The 22,598-nt window shown below is 42.8% G+C and overlaps 1 protein-coding gene across 6 annotated transcripts in view; it reads left to right on the top strand.

Moving 5' to 3' along the window:
* Stard13 (StAR related lipid transfer domain containing 13) overlaps nt 1-13,462 on the top strand; it is a 522,899-nt gene extending 509,437 nt beyond the window's left edge. For all 6 annotated transcript variants that reach the window (XM_047552400.1, XM_047552397.1, XM_047552399.1 and 3 more), the window contains 6 exons: nt 2,915-3,125; nt 3,716-3,830; nt 4,664-4,885; nt 6,086-6,303; nt 9,663-9,839; nt 10,968-13,462. In XM_047552400.1, coding sequence (XP_047408356.1) covers nt 2,915-3,125; nt 3,716-3,830; nt 4,664-4,885; nt 6,086-6,303; nt 9,663-9,839; nt 10,968-11,085 — 1,061 coding nt within the window. In that variant the 3' untranslated portion in view covers nt 11,086-13,462. The remainder of the gene's footprint in view (nt 1-2,914; nt 3,126-3,715; nt 3,831-4,663; nt 4,886-6,085; nt 6,304-9,662; nt 9,840-10,967) is intronic.
* The last annotated feature ends 9,136 nt before the right edge of the window (nt 13,463-22,598 follow it).

Here is a 22,598-nt window from a genome sequence, read left to right as displayed (position 1 = left end):
TGGCTTCCTTTTGAGGTCACAATATGACTGCCACAATATAATTGTCACATCTTCATAAAATCACATTCAAAGGCATAGAGAGAGAAGAGAAAGTCCTTCTCCTTGAGCATATGTCTCTTTTTATCAGGGAGATAAATCTTGCAGAAGCTCCTAGCATGGTTTTCATCTTCTTCCCTAAATCGGTCAATGGAAAGAAGAATGGAATTACCATTTTTGGTTTAAGTCAACACAGTTCATCCTGAGGGAAGGGATCTCTGAGTACACTGCAGCCCATACCTGAACAGAATGTGTGTTTTCTTAGGAAGTAAGGGAAGAATGAAGAAGGAAAGAATGAATATTGAGTATGTAGCCAACCCTATGCTTGCCACCAAGGTGAGAGTTGATGAGAACTGTTCTTTCGATCCATGAATCTGGAGGTGGTATGCAAGAGGTATTTTATAGGCAAGAATGGAGGGCCAGAGAGCTGGTATACTAATGGAGGCTCTGGATTACTTTCTGTGACTTCCAGCAGTGAGACTGGAGCCTGGAAATAGGACAGTCCATGGATAGACTCTCCAGTCAAAGTGTCCAGAGAACTCTGGGTTAAGGAGGAATCGTTCCCCTCCCAGTTCTCCAGAGAAGTTCTGTTTTCCACCTGGGTTACTTCTTGGGCTTTCATCAGATGATGAACATAAATAGAGTATGGGGTAGATCATGAAAGTATTTTAATCCTCCCAGTCTGTAAGAGGGGAAAGGGTGGAGGGATTAAAAATAGCCCTACAGTTGTAAAGCTTGACTACTGAGAGAATGCGGACAGAAAGAGAATGGGAGCTGACTTGTGGGGAGAAAGGAAAAGGTGTTCAGCATAGAGAGGACATTGAGTGTGAAAGACTGAAGGTCCCCCACTTAGAAAGGTCCTCAACACTTAGAAAGGCAAATCTCGAATGGGCTCCAAAAAGTGAAGAAAGGCAGGAACCACAGCAGTGTCATGTGTAACAGAAAGGTCAAAAATGAAAAGGTTCAGAATGAATTCTGAATTTAGGGATTAATAGTTGACTTTCTCAAGTCTTTTTTTAGTAGAAAATAACATATAGTAGATATTTTCTGAGGGATAAAAGAACAAGTAGGAAATCAAAACAATTTATGGAGATGACAGATGATTCCTTTAAAATGGTGGTATGGGAAAAAATGTTGGCATGGAAAAAAAGTTAGACTTGTGATGACATCTTATGTATAGCAGCATATTTAAAAGTAGTTCAGTGGCTCATAATTTATAATTATGTTAACCAGATTGAAATTCTAAATAGTACCTGTTTTAACACAAGCAAGAAAACAGAAAATGGTTTTGCTATCATTTAAACATAATGGCCCTTTTCTACAAACCCAGGTTTATCTTGTGCCAGTACAGAGTGGACACAGTGGGGTTGTGATGGATTTCAGCATGCTGCATGCAGGGTCACACTTTTCCAGAAATCTGGATTTGCTGGCTGACTGGAACCAGGAGTCTGGTCATCTCTGAGATATAAGATCCTCTTAAATGATGCTGACCAGGCGCACAGGAGAGCCCAACATAGACAACCTACAGAACCACAAGTCTTTAGGCCATTGAGGACCTAGACAGAAGGATACACCACGGCCCCATGTAGAACAGGAAGCACTAATTTCTTTTTAATCATGTACCCCATACCAGTAGTAAAAATCTATGTGTATTTATTTATCTTAATAATTTAAGTGTTCTGTGATGTGCTATGATTTAGAGTGCACATTGTAAGACAACTCAAGCAGTACTTTTAATGGACAAGAGAAAACATAAACACAAATGGAAGTTCTAATATTTTCTTCCCATACCTCAAGGAATTGTCATGAGTACACCCCACCCCTGAACCCTTGGGAGAACAGATGCCCTAGTATGGCGATCTCTGCTCCAGAAAGCAGCCTTTTAAGAAAGAGAGCAATATTAACTAAAGTCAGCTCCTGACTGTCAGTAAATCAAACCTAAAGGATCATAAAGCAAACACAGCCAGGGGGCAGCAAAATGCAGCACCTAACACCCATTCACTGTGACTTTTCCATTTGTTTCACTTCATAATGTCAAGTCAGTTCCCTTTAAGTCTGCAAAACCAATACCCACCACCACCACCTCAAGGACCACCCTCAAGGAGAATGGGACTGTCCATTTCCTATAACCTTACAAAGCCTAGTTCCTCTTTCTCAAGCAGTCTCTATTTCCATAATCCTCCAAAATTATAGGATAAGTGACAGTGAGTCTCCACGCAAAGTCAATTGAGTACATCTTCCAAATCAAACCCTGGTGACTTACAGAAACAAGGAAGGGAAGAGGTACCAAGCTTACCATTGATGCTCAGGCCCTCTAGGAGTGCCTCAGGAGTAGCCAGCTGGATACTCTTGGTTAACTGTGGCCATGCTGGCATCATGGCCTGGCTGTTCCATGAGGGATGGGAAAAGGTCAGGCTGCTGTCCTCTCACTCAGTGATTTTCACATCATGTCCTGTAGAGTCCTGAGCATCCCAACAGGTGCTTCCAGAACTGTCTGGCAAGGAGGGTGGGCAAGAAAAAACCAAGTTGGCTGAGCTCTGAGTCCATTGCCAACTTTGTCTACAACAGAAAAATCAACTGAAAACAGATGACCAGGCTGATTGCTCAGAGTATGAAAAGCCAGAATGGGGGTGGGGGGTTGTTAATTTATAAGTACGACTGGTTCATTCAGACCGTGGGTTCTGGAGTTATACTCTCAGGATTCAAATTCCAGCTCTGCCTCTCACCTATCTCTGGGGCCTAAGCAATTAGTTACTTCTTTGTGCCATTAGTTATTTGGTTTTGGTGGTTGGTGTCAGGAAGTAGAGATTACACACTCTCTACTGCTAACTCTTTCTGTGGCCATCGCTCTAATGACCTGGTGCCCACTTTTCCCCAGACGTCCCCAAAGAGCAGCGACTGCAGGCTGTGCAGGCCGCCATCTTGCTGCTGGCAGATGAAAACAGGGAGGCCCTGCAGACTCTCCTGTGCTTCCTAAATGATGTCGTCAACTTGGTGGAAGAAAATCAGATGACGCCCATGAACCTGGCTGTGTGTCTGGCCCCCTCCCTTTTTCATCTTAATTTATTGAAGAAAGAAAGTTCTCCAAGGTGAGTTTTCCTCCACAACAGCAATCCCAAACCAGGCCTCCCCCACAATTCATAAATTAACTCTTCTCATGCTAAATTTCAACTTGAAGATTTGTCAGCTCTCACTTTATAATCAGAACATGCTCCAAAGCGACCTCATTCACATGACTCAGGTTCATGGAATTGTCCTAGTAGTATTGAAGAACATCAGTTGAGATCCAGAAAGCCTGAGGAGTTTTGTTTGTATGAGTGGGAAGAAGGGGAAAAGTACATAGTCATATTTTACGATCTTTAATTTTGAAAGACTGTATTTTTAAAAAATGAAATGCAGGAGCATGCAGTTGAGTGGTTTCAAACTTTAGAAAAAATAGATCCATCCTCTTCCCACGGCTCTTCCTGCCCTGTGTTTTTCCAAGTTTTGGATTGTGAACTGTTGGGCCATTAGCCTGCCTCAGAATATCTAAGATGTGTGGTCATTGTTTTTATTTGGAAATGAGAAAGTCTGGGCTCTGGATAGCATCTGGGGATGAACAGAAAACAAAAGGGATGTGCTCAGTATTGTGAAAAGCTCTTTGGTTTGGGTTCTGCTCAGCACTCACATTCAATTACAGAGTCATCCAGAAGAAATATGCCACTGGGAAGCCAGATCAAAAGGACCTCAATGAGAATCTGGCTGCAGCTCAGGGCCTTGCCCACATGATCACGGAATGCAACAGGCTGTTTGAGGTGAGCAAAAGGCTCTACCGCCTTTCTCATACTCTTGGAAGTAGATAAGAAGCTTGGAATGGTTGCTGTGTTTATGGTTTATGTCTGTTTGTTCCTGATTTTATGACAGTAGTATATGCGATAGCTCTGGGTTTTGCCTCCCAAGAAACGCAAAGCACTAGCTATATAGTCAAGGCTTTGATAGAGACACTTGGAATCACCAGGATGATGGTTTTTATGCAAACAATTGCATCACCTTCCTTTGTCAGGTTTAAGACCAGTCAGCCAATTTTGTTATATTTGATTTTACCTCAGGGCTTGATTAGGCTTCACATCCATGTGTGTGTGTGCGTGTGTGGGATATCAAGTAACGACGGCCTAGGAGTAGAGCCGCAGATATGCTAAAGAAGTAAGCGAACAAGACTTCTGGCATATTTTCTGTGGTAAAATTGGCATTTGTCAATGGGAAGAGAGTGTTTAAAAGGTAAAGCTATTTCTAAGTCATTTTTTATGTTTCCCTTCACAAGTCTATTGCATTGTCTATTCAGAGTTGAATTGTCTGAGCCCAAATTTTGACATACAGAATAAAAATAAATTAAAAGAAAAGGAAATGGAAAGAATGAATGGGAAGTCACAGAACTGTTTTGAATAATAAATATAGCCTCAGTAACATATTTGTATTTCCTAACTTCAGGAAGGCTCCTCCCAGACTTGGCAATGATCTTAGAAAAAACATCTAGCCCTGTGACCCTCAGACCTTGGTTGTTGATGAAATGATTTTGCTTCCTCTAACCATTAGTCTCAGCATTTCCCTTACCTCAGTGTGCTGCTATTCTGTGTATCCTTTGCTTCAGGTCCCACATGAGTTGGTTGCCCAGTCTCGCAACTCATATGCGGAGGCTGAGATCCACGCACCCACTCTGGAAGACTTGGGGTCACAGCTGGAGGAGAGTGGAGCAACTTTCCACACTTACCTGGAGCATCTTGTCCAAGGCCTCCAGAAAGAAGCCAAGGAGAAGTTCAAAGGATGGGTCACGTGTTCCAGCCCTGACAACACTGACCTTGCTTTCAAAAAGGTAATCTCCCAATAGCCACATCTAACAACGAGGGATTTGTTTTTGCTTACAAATGACTACTCACACATAGATCTTGGCACACAGGTGAACAGTTAAGAAAACATACTGTTCAAAGACTGTCTAGATACTGCTAAGCAGCCCTGTTGCATGTCGTCAGGAGTCCAAACCATGGAGCCCAACTTCTGGATCCCAATTCTATCTCTGCCCAAGCTATGTGATGTTGGGCAAGTCATTGCCTCTATTTTTTCATTTGGAAAACTGGATATTCTAAGAGAACCACAGTCAGAAAGGGGGCTATTTATACCTCAAATACGTTGGAACAGTGCCTGGCACACAGTAGGCACTGTGTGTGTTGGTGTTTATCATTTTGATTATCATTGTAGAGACATGTTTAAGCAGCTCTAAGATGGCGGCTGGCATTGGGCCAAGAGGTGGCACATAATTAGTGTTAACATGGCATGATCTCTCATGACCTTTTGCCTGATTGGTTGATGTCCCTTCTGCGCTAGTGGTCAACACATGTTCCTCATTCTTTCTCGATTGGTACCGTGGTGCGTGCTCCAATCGTGCTACCTAATCCTAAGCTGGTTGGCTGCCTTAGTGTATATAAGACATTCTCTTCACCTGGAAGATCGTAGAATGTGGGACTGAGAACACACCTCTAGATAGCAGAATGAAAGATGCAGTACACAGGACACACCACTAAGAAGCACCTCTGATAGAAAGCACCTCTAGCACACACCTCTAGCACGTACCTCTAGGACACGCCTCTAGCACGCACCTTTAGGACGCAGGATGAGGACGCACCTCTAAGAAGAAGCAGCAGACCTCTAAGAAATAGCTTCTCTGAAAGCATAGCCTCTCTGAAAGCATAGTACCTCTAAAAGCAAGCAAGCCTCTCTTCCTCTGTAAACTAGCAAACAAGCAAGCAAGCAAGCAAGAAAGCAGCCCAGAAAAAGATAATAGAAGTAGTTCATTCCCAGTCCGCCTCCGATTCCTTCCTGCGGGATTGTTGCTGTGGGTGGCAACATGTCATTATTATTCTTAAGCTTAAAAGATTAAAATGTTTACATTTTAAACTGAGAGGTGTGTAGCATCACTCTCAATTTACATAAGAGATTGATAGTTTTTAAACACCTAAGTAGGACAGGTTTCTGTGGGACCCCAACCTCTTAAGATTCTTCTGATGTCTTTCCCAAGGTGGGGGACGGGAATCCGCTGAAGCTGTGGAAGGCATCTGTGGAGGTGGAGGCGCCCCCCTCGGTGGTGCTGAACCGCGTGCTGAGAGAGCGCCACCTGTGGGATGAGGACTTCGTGCAGTGGAAGGTGGTGGAAACTCTGGACAGGCAGACAGAAATCTATCAGTACGTGTTGAACAGCATGGCTCCCCATCCTTCCAGAGACTTCGTGGTTCTCAGGTAAGCGTGACTTCGAGTTTTATGATGTCCCGTTCCAAAAGCAGGACTAGAGCTGCAGATTTAAGCACTTCTTGGAGTTCTACCACCTAAATCCAGCCTCCACTGGGAACACTAAGCCACCTCTCATTTCCCACAGTGAAACCTGACTTGGCTGTATTTATGCCTGACTTCCTGCTTCTTCACCCAATTTACAGCTCTGCCCGAACTCTCCTACAGCCCCTCTCCTTGTGGAGCACAGAGTTTATTAGGCCATAAATATCATTCATTTCCCCAGAACACAGGCCCCTGAATAGCTGCTGTTTGTCCAGTTGCACTTTCTGCCAAATTATGCAAATTGAATCTGATTGGCTTTTCTCCTGATTTTTGCCTTTCTCCCTGAGGGAGAAAAGCAAGTCTTCATTTTGTAAAACTAACACAGGAATGTGTGTAATTTCAAAACCCTTCTGTCTAACTTCAGATGTTCATGACTGATTACCATGCCTGGAAACATTGACACAGCCCTGCAGGTCCACAATTGCTGAGACGCTGGACTCGCAATCAGATTTCAGGGTCCGCCTAGCAAGGCTTGGTGGGTCTTGCGCCTGCCACTGAAATATTGTTTCTGATTGATTCATGAATTAAGTTCCAGACCCCTGTTCCCTGGGCTTGGAATGAGATGCTAAGGCAACAATAGGAAATTTGCACAGAAGTGCAGTATTTCATCAGAAAGAACAGATTGGGGATATTAAAGAACTTGAATACAATGTAATTAGATCAATATATCCTTTTTATTAAAAACCTAAGCAAACCCAGTGTCTTCTCACAGATCATCAGTGTAAAAGGAATCACTAGTGAAATTCCCAAATGTATATTTAAAATGTTTTCTTTATGAAACTAGTTTCAAGAGCAAACCAAGGTCTACTTTTCACATGGGCTCTTTATCCTTTGGTATTGGTCCTTGGGACCTTAACTTTTAAGGGTGAGTTTTTCCTAAATATATGTGTGTATCCCGGTAACCTTGGGATCCTGGTAGAGAATGTGAGCAGCTCATTGCCAACAGTTGTTGGGACATTGGTTATCTTGTGGAATCAAAATTCAGCCTTCATTCTCACAAGCAGAGAGTCGAGTGGTTGTCCAGGGTGTAGCCAAAGGAATGGCCTTGCCCTAGCATGCCTCTTATTTCCCTGTAGACAGGCGGAGGGGGACTCCCACATGAAGCCTCCCCGACTCCACCCACCCATACAGCAACCCTGCCAGGCTTCCATTTATTAGTGTGTCGCAACTTTATATCTCATGCTAGCCCTATTGCAGACTCTGAGGTGAGCACAACAGACCATGATCCTGATCTCTCAGGATTTACATTTTACTGGAGAGAGAGAGTTGATAAATGATCACAGAAAGGGGTAGGCTTATTTAGCCTAGTTGTAATGAATAAAAGGGAGATAGTAAGGGTGTAATTTTAAATATAGTGGTCAGGGCTATGTCTTACTGCATGGATACCTGGTCCAAGACTCAAAGGAGAGGTTAGTGGACCATGAGGCTCTGGAGGGGAGCTTGGCAGTTAGGAGGATTAACTAATGATGCACCAGACCTGGTTCCTGCCAACAGGAATTCCTTATGTTTATGATACAGGAAGGTGGAAAGTGATAGGTATGGTGAGGAAGTGGCAGGGTTGAGATGCATCCTGTCTTCAGAGCATCTACCCATCTGGGCTGTCATCTGAGGCTGGTCATCTCTTAGGATTACCATGTTTACCTCTCATTTTATAACCATCTCTAGCTCCTCAAGAGCTACACTGAGAGTTACTGAAGATTTTCCCATCTTAACTCCACAGATATCTATGACTGTCAGTCTTCATTATTTATCATATTGCCATGCATGAAAAGAAAGTGGTCATAGCCAAGGAGAACTTGCTGAGCATTTGTGCCAGGCTTGATTATTCCCAAATTCTGGTTGTATAGCTTAATTCAGTTTCTGTTACTATAAGAAAATATCTGAGACTGGGTAATTTATAAAGAATAGAGGTTTATTTAGCTCACAGTTCTGGAGGCTGAGAAGTCCAAGAAGAGCATGGCACCAGCATCCACTCAGCATCTGGTGAGGGCCTCCTGCTAGGTTCTGACATGGCAGAAGACATCATATGGTGAGACAGAGCAAGCATGCGAGAAAGAGCTTGCTTCTGTGACAAAGCCAATCCCTCAATCACCCTTTGATTTATCAATCTATTAATCCATAATTGTTCTTAAGGGCAAAGTCCTCATGACCCAATGTCTCCCAGAGATTCCACTTCTCAACACTACTGTATTGGGGACCAAGTTCCCAAAACATGAACATTTGGGAACACGTTCAAACCATAGCACAGGGCATATCTAAAGCTTATCTTCTTCATGTGGTGGGACAGGTAAAGTCACAGATGAATCCACTAAGCCAGGGAATCAGATCTGTTAAATGAATGATAGGGATTATAATACAGTCTGTTATCACAGATCCCCATGGTGGAAGGGGAAGTTAGAGATACTTCTTACCTCATGGTTCCTGACTCCATCTACCACTATTTTCCAAGTAGTAGCCCCCCTGAGCTTGAATAGCTCCCATGACAGGGAATTCAATACCTCACAAGACAGACTGTTATATCTGTGGGCAGTTCATGCAGTCAGCTCTTCTCCATACCGAGCCAAAATGTGCCTTGCTGCTTACACTTCCTGGAGTCAAATCAACTATGTTTATTTCCCCTTCTACCCATGAGCCACTGAGGCATTTGGAGACAATTAACAGGTCCATATAGGGTTAGTTTTCTTCTAATTAGGCACCAAAAATTATTTTTATTTAAAACTTGAATCACCTACTACAGAAAGCCCCGACAAGTGCCCTCTGACCCCTCCGTGTCATCTCAGAGCCCTCTGTGCAGAGTGGTGTTACTGCACTCACATGGTGTTTTTAGAATTGGTGTTTTTAGAACTGGACTATATGTGTCTTCACATCGTTAGTGGCTTCTCAGGGCCCAGCATGTGGATGTCTCCATAGATGAATAGAGGAATTGAGGGAGTCCTAATTCCTAAACTGTAAAGTCACCTCTTCATTAATGAGCAGGAACTTCCACAAGTTCCTGAGCAGGACCGGGCCTCAGTTTGAGGTTCCAAATGCGGTCTGAAAGCTGCTAGACCATTTTGGCCTCTGAGTTTGAGAGCTGAAGTCCTTGCTTTGAACTGCACTGTATAAACTTCACACAAGCTTATGGAAACCGTTAGCTTAATCCAAGTAACTAACATTGGAATTCGAGCCCAGGTTTTTGGCAGGAAAATACAAGTGTAAACCTTAGCTCTGTGTTCAGGTTTTTCTCTCTTAACCATAACTCTGATGTGTGGCTTGTTTTGCTCCAGGACCTGGAAGACTGATTTGCCCAAAGGAATGTGCACCCTGGTGTCCCTCTCTGTGGAGCACGAGGAAGCCCCACTCATGGGTGGCGTGCGGGCTGTGGTGATGGATTCTCAGTACTTAATAGAACCATGTGGTTCTGGGAAATCCAGACTGACCCACATCTGCAGGGTAGACCTGAAGTAAGTGGCAGCTCTAAGCATGGCAGGCTGGGTCTCAGGATTCTTCCTTACCTAGGGCACATTCGCCAGAGCCTTATTGTCAGCCTGATTTCTCATTCTACCCTACTGCTTTTCCTCATTGCCTTTAACAGACTTCGGTAGATGATTGCAGACTCCTCCTCTTTTTCCTAAAATTCTAACACTTCTTCTCCAGCCCTTTGCTCTTTTTTATAGTTTCTAATTTATGTGTTCACTTACTTTTCATTAGCGAGCAAAAATTATACATACTTACAGTGTACAGCATGATGTTTTTATATATGAATGCATTGCAGAATCACCAAAGCAAGCTATTCACTTATTTTTCCTCACGTATTTATTTTCTATGGTGAGAACACCTAAAATCTACACTCCTAGCAATTTTCAAGAACACAATGCATCTTTATTCATGATAGTCAGCGTGTTGTACAATTGATCTCTTGAACTTATTACTCCATCTAACAGAAAGTTTGTCTCCTTTGACCAATGTCCATCTCCCTACCTTACTAAGCCTCTGGTATCCAACATTCTACCCTCTACTTCGAGCAGTTCCACATTTTTAGATTCTACATGTAATGAGAACATACAGTATTTGCCATTCTGTGCCTGGCATGTTTCATTTAATGTAATGTCCTCCAGGTTCCTCCACATTGTCACAAATGACCAAATCCCCTTCTTTTTGAAGACTGAGTAGTATTCTATTGTTATGTATAGGCCACATATTCTTTATCTATTCATTTACCAGTGAGCACTTGGATTAAATCCAAATGTTGCTGTTCCCTGTGTTGTTTCTTTGAGAACAAAACTAACTTAAATCCAATCCCTTCAGGGCACCCTGGATACTGAGCTAAGTTCTTGGTGTAAGAAAATATAAATTTAGTTTTTTGAGTAAATTCTAGATTCAATGTGAATCTTCCCATTTTACCCCAAGGAGTTGGTTTAATTTATAAGCAGCTGATAGCAGAATGGGGTCGTCAGATCCTCAAGGCAGCAGCCCCAAGTTGTTCACAGGTGTATTAGTGACCAGAGCCCAAGGACAGCACTGTCTACCCTACAAACTGCTGTGGTTTGGAAGAGACTTCCCGACTTCCTTTCTCATTTCTTTCCCTATAGAGGTCACTCTCCAGAATGGTACAGCCGAGGCTTTGGACATCTTTGTGCAGCAGAAGTTGCCAGGATTAGAAACTCTTTTCAGCCCCTCATGGCTGAGGGTCCAGAAACTAAAATCTGAGTTTTCCCCAGTGTGACATCAAACTCAGGGAACAGGAAGCTACAACGGGCGTTTGAGGCAGAGTGTGAGTGTGAGAGAGCAAGCAGGAGAGAGGCGCTGGTGGACGTGGTTAATACTTAAAAATGGAAACACTGCGAGGTTGGAATGTTGGAGATGCAAGAATTTTCTGAGAACTTTTTCAGCCCTCCTGGAGACGGCGACATCCCTACTAATATAATATTTTTTAAGAAATCAGAACGTTTATCTATGCTACTTAAAATTAAATGGATTATTCCTTATGCATTGCCTAATTTGCTATTTAAAGGCTTCTAAGAAGCATATTCTTAACTGTAAATAAATGTACATGTAGCATATGTACATATACGTGTATATCTCTATCTTAATGTATATATGTAAAATATTGATTTTATATGTAATTGCCTGACTCGGTGAGTCCTTTCCTCACACAGCTCTTCCCAAGTTTCTCTGGCCCCAGTCCCTACTGTCCCTTAGCTAAGCAGAGCCTGCTGCTAACACCACGGTGTGAAAATGTATCATCTGTCAGCCTTACTTGATGTCTAGCCAAAGATTAGCTAACCAAAGGAAAATAGCATTGAAAGGTTCTTAAGCATTTTGACAATTTGTTTCTGTAGTTCAAAAACTGAGAGTGGAGTGTTGGGATACAGCATGAGAAAGATTCCTTCCTCCTCTTTAAAGCAAAGCAGTGGGTGAGAAGTCATTGCCTAAGTCTAGATTTCAAGTAGCATCTGGCAGTTTTATTTAGTGCAATGTCAGATGGACACCAATGACTAAAACAAAACCAATACCCCGCCCCCCAAAAGGGCTGAATATCATGCCTTTTCATATTCACAAAGAGAGACTCTGACTTGTCTCAAGTTTTCATACTTTCCATAATGTTATTAAATGTTCTTTTATTTGACCAGTGGCCCATGTGGCCATAGTTAATTGGCATTTCATTACCAATGTATTGCACTGAATTTACTCTGCACACCTGACAAAGGGAGATAACAGTCATTCAAGAGTTTTGGACAGTCACAGCTTCAGGAAATTCATATTTTGCTATATGTGATGTTCTTAAAATATAATTCATTAAAATATTGCCATTTGAAAAGACAGGGTTATAGCTAACATAAGACCAAAACTATATTTTAATTAGTTTTAGAAAATATAAACAGATATATTAATTCTATGTTTCTTCATTAGCCAGTTCAAGCTACCTATGCATTTGATCCCACCTTATTTATTATTGTACAGACTAAGCAAATTAACTTTTCCTTATTCATTTGCAAATGGGTTTAAGTTGGCTTTTTTTTATTACTGTAATACAACTATAGACATAAAAATAACTTATTGTGCTTGGTTTTAAGGAGAGATTTTCTTTGGTTGTCTATGACAAAGACTGATATGATATAGCAACTGGTGTTGGAGAGGAAAATGACTGTTTTCAGGGTTTTTTGTATTATAAACATTTATGTAATATTTTCCCTTATAAGTGATGTGCAATTGTTTTTTGAAAGGAATAAAGAAGCTCTGAGTTTGGTATGATGCAAGGAAAATCATGCTAGGAATTTTTCATTCCCATGTCTACCTAAAATGGTTGCCACGATTTAGCCCACAACTTACCATTTGGGCAAGTCTCGGTGAGCAAGACAAATATGCTTCTGCTGTGACATCCTAAATTTAATCATATATCCCAGATTACTTTTTATGCATCGACACGATCATTAATGAAGTTTAATCTAGCTGAACACTGGTCCTGCTCCAGAGCTGGGACACTATGTGTTTGGAAAATAGAATAGGCACACAGGATGAATGGCATCATATCAGACAAGGCAGTGCTACCTACTCCAACTCTAGCACGCACAGGAGTCGTGCTAGAGGATCAGGTTTAAAATGCACACTCTGTTCAGGCAGTCTGGGGTGGGCCTGACACTCTGCATTTGTAATGAGCCTTAGAGATGCCCAGGAGTGGAGCCCCAAGGAAACTCTTTGAGGAAAAAGGACCTAGAGGATACTGAAAACATAATAAAAATAAATGTGATTGTATTTCTAACTCCCCCTCTTCCGATTACTAGTCATTTTAGTTTCTATGCACATACTAATCATATCACCCCTGTATAACAACATGGTGCATCTTTAAAACAGAGGAAAAGAGGGGAAAAAAAAGAAAAGAGATACATCAAGCTTGTTTGTCAAATACCACAGTATTTTATTCATTGTTTTCTTGCCAATGGAAATAAAATGATATTGCATTTAAATATCTTATTTATACCTCATGTATATTTTTACCTCAATTGTTGGTATCAATCATCAACTGTAAATAAATAATTGCCAAAGCAAATAAATTTATATACATTAAATATTTCCTATTTTCGATAAAATACATGTTGGTTTTCATGCTTCATCCTAAAAATGGAAAACATGCTCCCATAGGAAGATTTCCTTCAAAGGGTATGCCATGAGCTTGACTCCTGGTGCTGGTCTGTGTCAATATCGTCTCCAAAATACAAGGATGTTGTTATCAGCAGACATTCGCTGTCAGGTTAGACACGAACTAACTGGGGTTAAAGGCGTTAAAGTGACGGGTAGGGGTTATCACACACACACACACACACACGCACACACGCACACAGATATAGACATATACGCATACATATACTTAAATCTGGAAGTTATAAAACATACTGATAGTGTTTTTTCAAATATTTAGTGAACTCTTTACTACATATTATTTTTGTTCAGTAAAGACTTTATAAAATGATGGAAACTGCACCACTAAACCATGAAGAATGACTCTGAGCCTCCACCCTTGCATTCTTGGACTTGTGCCCTCTAGCTTTTATTTCTAAAAAAACAACGAAGATAACCCTTGGCCAAGTATGCAGGCACCCCCAAACATTCTCATCTATAGGCTTCAAAAGCCACAGCGGCCCCAAAGACCATATGGCCCCATAAAAGTTATCCCAACTCTGCTCTTTGTTCATCTCACATGTACAAAGGAGGAATTCAGTGTCCCCTGCTCTTCTTCTACGTGAAAGAACAGAAAGTGGTGGTACAAATCTTTTCCTGGGAACATGGATGATATGAATCCAAACTTGATTCTAAACATTCCTGGTGTGATTCTTAAGTATGCAACTTCTACTTCTATCTTTTAATATTTGGTCATGGAAAAAACAACCATGTGACTTCTAGGGAAGATAGGGTAAAGGGATAAAATAGACCCCAGCCAGGTGGAATGTCACAAAAGCCAAGTCAATACATACTGATATCACAGAAGAAGAAAAAACAAACAAACAAACAAAAAAACCTGCCATTGCAGCCTTGTACCAGTACAAAGCCATGAAGTTTGAATAACTAGCTGATACTTCTTAAGCAGACTACATCCTTGTAAATTTTCTTCAAAACAGTGTGTACTTCCACCCTAATAAACCCAGCCATCAGGCCACCTCAGTGACTGCTAGCCACTTCCTCCTTATGCAGGCAAGACTTAAAATTCCAACGCTGTACTTCTCGAGTCAGATTACTCACAGGAGACACTTCATCATTCAGCACACATTCCTTCAACCCTGAACAGGAGCAGGACACTGCAGGCAGAGGTCCTGATTCTAAGGAGACATGGTGTGAAGTAGGAACACTGGCGATTCTCATTGTTCGTGGTAGTTCTGTTCTATAAAGTCTCTACAAAACCGAATTTAGTGCCAATGTTCGTAAGGGAAATACAGGCCTAGGTCCCTGTGAGCCTCTGGTCACAGGCTTTTGTCAACCTATCAGTGTGTAAACATGTTTCATTGTGTTTCTATATAAAGACACACACACACACACACACACACACACACGCACAGACATTTATTTTAAATGAATTATCCGCAGTATTTCTTTATAATACAACCCTGGCCAAGAAGGGTTTAATGTTTTCCTGACGCTGGGTAATGTGACATTAATATCCTGGGTTTTCAATCTCTCAAGAATGTTCTTTGGACTACACTTCTTAAAACCAGTTTTGTCATCTCATGAATCCACCAGTTTAGCTGCTTTTCTATAGCTTCATCACCCACCACAAATATCACTTCAGTAGATTTGGGGCAGCCTTACCTGCTGACCAGTGACTTGACTCTTCCTTTTTCTGTATGCCACATTTTTGGTTATTAACATTGAATCCATGGCCAACAGCACACTAACTCTGGTCTGAACGAAGCTCATCTAACACACAGATTTTCCCCGTAAGGCACTTCCCAGCCTCCTTGCTCTTAGGAACCCCAGACAACACTTCATCCATTTTAAACAATGAAATCACATTCAAAAAGGAAAAAAATAAACAGGGAAAGCATGGCACTAAATAAACTATGAAAAGGACACATATTTATAGTATGAGACTTGAAATAAGAAGGTGGGTTGTCACATGGTTCACCTGCAGCTGAGAATGTTAACACTGATGACTTTAACTTTTTTACATTCTTAAATGTCCATAAATGACCACATGACCTAATATTGATTTTGAGATTACAAATAAACCTTAGAGAAGGGAATTCATAAATATGGAATCCACAAGTAGTGAGAACAAACTGTAGATAAAATGTCCAGTGACCCGTTCCTGAGAAGTCTGTGACAGCCCAGAGGACAGGATGTCTCACCTGAACTGGAGGGATTTGGGCTTCAGTGAGTAAACGAGAGCTAAGAAACACAGAAGAGAGATCACACTGGTTTTCATGATGGAGACTTAAAATAGACCAAAATAGACTTGGCGTATTGCTAGCGCCTATGCAGGAGCAGAGGTGTGAAGCTGTGCCCATCTCTGCCAGCCTTCTTCGCCCCTGTGGTTTCCATGTTAAACAGTTGTGGAATTTCTCACCATGATTACCTTCCTTTCCCTCCATTTTAAGACATACAGCTTTCCCTTATTTCCTTTTGATATGTAAGGTTTATGTCAATTCATATTTTCATCTGATCAACCTCAGGGAGGAGACTTTCAAAGTCCAAACAACACTGTTAATGCCAACGCTCATACAGCACCATATCAGTCTGGGTAGTACACAATCCGAGGATGCCAAGAGCCAGAGAGATGGAGTTACTGGTGAGAGTACCAAGGACACACTTCAAATGGGCAGGAAAGAGAGGAGTGTGAGGCTCACACTTTTCCTTGTTATGACGCCCACTGCTTCTCACAGGAGGTAAGCTAGCCCTGGTGATGGGAGGGGACTGAGCCTGGGCCACTTGCTCCCTGCAGTAGAGGTCTTATTTGTATGAGCCAAGTGTAAGCCACCTCTTTGCCTCCACCCCCGACTCCAGCATGACCACCACATGGAACTAGGATCCTTCTATGGGCTAGATTGAAATCTGTCCTTTTCTAGTCAGCCCAAGACCCCATGTGTGCTAAGGAGATGCTTTGAACTGGTAACCCAAAGAAGGAGCAGCTATGTTGAGGGTGGAATGACCTGATGAAGGGCAGAGTTAAGGCTGAGAATCTGTTTGAAAGCTATAGGAACAACCCAGATCCAAAATGGCTGTGGGGAAAGGAGTGGATACATTTTTTAAGACATTTTTAAGACATATTTGACTTTAACAAAGTCTCTTAGTAGCTGGTTATGGAAAGGTGGGGAAAGGAGTTAGTTAGTTCAGGATGATTCTGAGTCTTCCAACTTGAGTGTGGTGAGTCCCTTAAGTGACCTAGGGATAAAGAAGAGCGCCAACAGGTTTCTGGTGGGCATCAGGAAAGAAGAGAGCTATGCTGGGAAGGGTTCCCTGAGTTGTGCACACATGGTCCTTATGATGAGTGCCCGGCACCCAGTTACACATAGGGCTGATAAAGGAACCACCTGTGATGATTGACGCTTATGTGTCAACTTGCCTGGGCTGCACGGTGCCCAGACTAAGCATCATTTCTGGCATGTCCTTGAGGGGGTTTCTGGATGAGCTAAGCATTTGAATCTGTGAAGCAGATTGCCTCCCACAAAGAGACTGGGTGTAATCTAGTTCTGAACAGAACAAAAGGTGGGGGAAGGAGGAATTTGCCCCTTTTTTCCTTCCATCACTGCTTGAACTAGGACATCTTATGTCATCTTCTCCTGCTTGAGAATCAGGATTTACATCAGCAGCTCCCTCAGGCCTTCAGGCTTGAACGGAATCACACTACCAGCTTTCTTGGGGCTCCAGCTGGCAAGTCATAGATCTGCCTTCTCAGTCTCCATAACCTCATGATCTATTTTCATAATAAATCTCCAGATACATATATTGCATATGTTTTATATATTTTCTGATTATTAATATTATACATACTGTAATCTCAAATGTACTATATGATGTCAAACTGCTCTTGCAGATGTCTGTGACCTTGCATTGACCTTCTCCCCACCTTATTGGTCACTAATAGCCTATTTATTCCTTAAAACCCTCTCAAAGCATCATTTCCTCCCTGCACTTATGGACTTTCCTTATCACACCTCTTAAATTCATCCATTTCTTTACACAGTTCTTTTATTACCTCATCACATGAACTGCCAGTTAATCCATTTGTTGGGCATCTCCTTGTGAGAAAAAGAGGCACGGCTCCCCAGAAAAATGAATGCTGTGAGCCCAGTACTTGCTGATGCAAGGTGGATACATCTTCTGAGCCAATAGGAGAGCAGGCCAGCAGCCATGCACAGATGTTAGAAGCCCAAGACATGTCCCAAGACCACCACTTTTATTACTAGGTGATAATAGAGCAAGCCCCTGGTTGTTTTGATTTCCAGACGCCAGCACCTCTCAACAGCCCGGGGACACCTGGGAAGGTTTTCAGATGTGCGGATTCCCTTGCTCAGGTTTGAGGTCTCCATCACCCTCCACAGGCCACCCTGCTGCCAATGACCTTGTCACACTGCCCAGCACCACACAGTTGCTGTCTGTTCTGGTTATACTGACACCAAACCAGGCCTTAAGGGAAGGACCCAGTTCTCCCCTTGATTCCTCCTGTGGATCTGGTTCAAGTTCCTTAGGTCTCCACAGCCCAACAGAGACTAGGCTGTCACTGGTAATAAAACTCACCCAACATATTAGAGAGAAGAGAAGAAACACAAGCAGAATTTGAAACTGCTAATTAAAGTGCTTCATTGCCTGTGCAGTGGTGAACTCCTGTAATCCCAGGGACTGAGGAGGCTAAAGCAGGAGGTTCTCAAGTTCAAGGCCAGCCTCAGCAATTTAGTGAGGCCCTAAGCAATTTAGTGAGATCCTGTCTCAAATAAAAAAAATAAAAATGGCTGGAATGCGCTTTCTGAGTTCAATCCCTGGTACAAAAAAAAAAAAAAAAAAAAAAAATTTAAAGTGGTTCCTCTTAAGAGTCCATTGACCCAAGCCTGACAGTAGCTCTTACCTTTCAGTATGCCAAGTCCACTTTGACCATTAGTGAACACCCACACCTGGCTAGAGTGACACCAAGCCCACCTCTCTCTCAGTCTCAAGTCCTCACGGTCTTTATAATGGGATGAACACAAATGTGAGGGCAAGGGATCTTGTTCACCTTGGGAGAAGACCTAGCTCCATTGACTTATCTATGTGCTGCAGCTCCACCTGATGACCCCAGAAGATAACCACACAATGGACCAAAGTTGACTGACTCACTTCCCTAGCATGGGTTATCTCACAGGAAACACCACCGCGTTGTTCCCACAGGCATAGCTGAAGAGCCAACCCCTCCAGCCCGCCCTGGGAAGGTGGGCAGCACCAGGCCTCCTGGCCTTCCCTTTCTGGGGCCCCCTCCTGGCAGCAAAGTCAGGCAGCTCTCCCCTTAGTGCTACCCAGTTCTGAAATGCCTTCCCACCTTGCACATCAGCCGACCCACCTGCTGAAAAGCTGACTGATGCCATTTTAATATGAATGAGTTTCAGCCAGGAACTACTCCACTACATATTTGCATAATTAAGCCTTTTATCTCGTTATTGGGAATCAGAGGCTTTGTCTCCTGTTGGGTGGATTTCAGGCATCAGCAGGTAGGTGGGAGCTATTTTTGGAATAAGGAAAAGCCTGAAATTACACAACAACATAAAAAAGCCTAATTCTGAAAGTCAACCTGACCTTGTCTCCTAGGATAACTGGGGTGGGCAAAAGGACAGTTTCTGTCCCCACAAGATCCCTGCTTCCCTGGGAAGACTGCGAGCTGAAACTTTTCGGGACAGCAGGGAGTTTTGACTTGAATTCAGAAGGACTCTTCCTCTTTCCTGACCCTTCCTTTAGCTGCTCCCTCTTTCCTCATTCACTACAAAGTTGTCCAAGTCTCATCTTTTCTTCTGGGAGAATCCGAGGCCTTTGTTTTTCAGGTTTTTCCATACCTGTCAAGCACTTGCTAAAGAAATTCCCAGGATTGTGTGGCAAACTTCTTTGTTCACATCATGTCGGGCACAGCTTCACCAGATGCTTTCTGACAGAGGAAGAACCAAGGCAACTCCCACATCATATGTCAATGATCCCAGTGGAGCAAAGGGACCAACAGGGATAGGATAGACCGTTGCTCCAGTGGATAAGTATTGAACATGTTATGTGAGGAAGCACCAAACTGGGGACACCTAACAAAAGATGACTGGATTCTTGTACTATTCATTGGTTTTTCCCATTCGTTTGGTTATATACAGGGGAAAACAAAAAGAAACAGGCACAACTTCCTATTCTATTTAAGCTGTAGGTATGGCAGTGTCCTGTACTGGATGTGAATCATCTCTTTGTCTCCTGTATCCACACTGTATATGCTACCCACCTGTTCGGCACTGAGTAGCCATCTTGGATATCAGATTGGTCATTGCAGTATTGTTGTGAATCTCTTACTATGACTAATTTATAAATCAAAATTTAACATAACTGCACATAAGGAAAAAATATAGTATTATAGTTTTTAGTATTACCCATGATTTTAAGTATCCCCCTTGGGGTCTTGGACTGTGATTTAGTCGTCTTTTTCACTGCTGTGACCAAAAGACCCGACAAGAACAGTTTTAAGAGAAAAAGTTTATTTGGGGACTCATGTTTTCAGAGGTCTCGGGCCATGGGGAGATGGCTCCATTTCTTGGGGCTCACAGTGAGACAGAACATCATGGCAGAAGAGTGTGGTGGAGGAAAGCAGCTCAGGACATCACACCAAGAAGCAGAAAGTGAAGAAGAGTTCAACTCACCTGGGACAAAATATATACCCCAAAGATACACCGTCAACAGCCCACTTCCTCCAGCCATGGCCTGCCGACCCACGCTTTCCACCCGGTTAATCCCCATCTGGGGATTCATTCATGGATTAGTCAAGGCTCTCATAACCCACTCATTTCACCTCTAAGCTCTCTTGCATTGTTTTACACATGAGCTTTTGGAGAACACCTCCTATCTAGCGGCAAGGAGCAGTCAGTCGATGTGAGGGCCCCAGAGGCAGGGAGTGATTGGTCGGGCAGAGGGATCCTGGAGACAGGGCTCAGTCAGTCCGGTCAGGGGTCCTATGGGGCCTGGCTGTTGTCTCAAAATGGCAGCAGCCACGTGTAACCAAACCTGCAGGTACTGTGACTGAGAACTTCCAGGCAACAGCAGGCACCTGGTGCTCCACTGGCGGTCTGCGGTCAGTCTGCCGGCAGCTGTCAGACGATCGGAGGTGAACCTCAGGTGGTGGGTGATGGGTAGGTGAAAGGCAGGCGATGGACAGGTGAGAGGCAGGCAAATGGCAGATGATAGGCGCCTGACAGTGAGCAATCTGCACTCAAAAAATGTCCATATGCTGGCAGGTGATCACAGTAAACAAATGGGGTAAACAGCAGGGGATCGATAAGCAGCAAAAACTGTCTCACCAAGAAACAGATATCCTCTGCTTGAAACCGGAGTTACGGAGCGACAAGGAACGCAGCCTCCCTCTAGTCCGCCATCTTGGATCTCCAACACCTCGTATCTAAACCATAAGAGGCTATCTATATCCCCTGAGGACAAGGGAGGACAACTGTATTATCTTCCACAGAGATGGACAATTCAAAATTATCCTGGAGAATATGCTATACGATCATCTAAAATTAAACATGTTCTTTAAAGAGCAGCCTGTGGTGTGATGGCAACTCCCATCCCTGGGCTCTGCTAGCTGCCATCTGGGAGGCTGAGCCTTGAGAGTCATGCAGAAGGAGCACAAGCTCCAGAACTATTTCTCTTCTAGAATGCATCAAACAGAACGCTCAACTCCAAAGAAACTTGGAAGTGGCAAATTTGGAAGGCCACTGCTTCTTTCTTTTCTCTCCTTTTTCAGGAGTTTCAGAATAAGACCAGCAGTGTATACTATGCAGCACAAAAAAACATTCACCAGTTCATGGAAAGAAACATCAAATCAACCATGCAGTGTTTCCAGCACAATGCAGCAGTCAGATTCAGAGAGCCTTGTGGCTGTTCTAACCTGCCCCATAAATCCCAAAGTCCACATTTAAAAGAGCCCCAAGAGCCTGGAGTCCTGATGACTAGATGACTGTTCAGGGACCAGATTGTTGCGAAGCAGGCATCAAGCAGGATACTTGTACATGAGCTGAAGGGATTTTAAACAATAGCCTGCCCAGCAACGGTTGTTGCTTCATGGAAGTGAATAGGAGCAGGAGCGGGCCTTCTTTCTCTGAGAAGATAGAACACTTTGTAATTCTGGTTCAAGGATTTGGGAGTGTAAAACAAACAGCTCCTCTTGTTCTCACGTTCCAGAGTCAAGATGTTATGCAGAGATTGGAAATAGATTGTTCAAGGTAACATCGTGAGCCATGCAAATCAGGAAGAGAGTCCTTCTGAGACTAAAATTCTCAGGATAGGGAATTAATGTCAGAAAAGGACCTGGGGCTAAAGAACATTCATACAGTATACTCCAGGGCATAAGAAAACCCCACCAACCAGCAAGCAGGCATGACAGTTCCCTTAGAGCATTTTCTAAGTGGTAACTGACTTAAGGACAGGATACCAGAACTTCAGACCCCAAAGTACAAATGGTGACATCAAGGAAAACTCTTCTGATGCATTTTGTCTTCTTGTCTCAGATGGTCATGCGATAAACTCCCACTAAGGAAAAAGTGAGAAGACAGCAACTACTGCAGGCTTAGAGCAGGGGGCTTATATAGGTACATGTACTGACGTTCACAGACACATGTATATACATACATACACAGCCATCCATATAAATGCACATATAGTTTGATATATATGTAAAAGTTATGCATTAATCCTCACAACAACCCCAATACGACTTCTGTTTTAAAAGAGTAAATCAAGGCACTGAAAAGACTCACGATTTTCCTGAAATCACACATCCAGGACTGAAATCCAGTCTTTCCGTGCTGCTGTCCTGAATGAGGAGGGGGCTTCTCTCTGACAGAATGATGAAACGAATGAGGGAGAGTGGAAGCCAGTTGTGTCTCTGAGAAGACCAGGGTGGAATTTGGCTAAGTGAATCTTCTACAGAAAGAATTTTGAATATAATTGCAAATAATCCCCATAATGAAAAAGATGCTGAAGACGAGAAGTCTGCACAGCAAGCTCTCGATGAGTTCAGGTTTTTC

The sequence above is a fragment of the Sciurus carolinensis genome, chromosome 5 (genome assembly GCF_902686445.1).
Source record: "Sciurus carolinensis chromosome 5, mSciCar1.2, whole genome shotgun sequence".
Classification (NCBI taxonomy): Eukaryota; Metazoa; Chordata; class Mammalia; order Rodentia; family Sciuridae; genus Sciurus; species Sciurus carolinensis.
The sequence above is the reverse complement of the archived record's forward strand: the minus strand, read 5'-3'. Positions and strand labels throughout refer to the sequence as shown.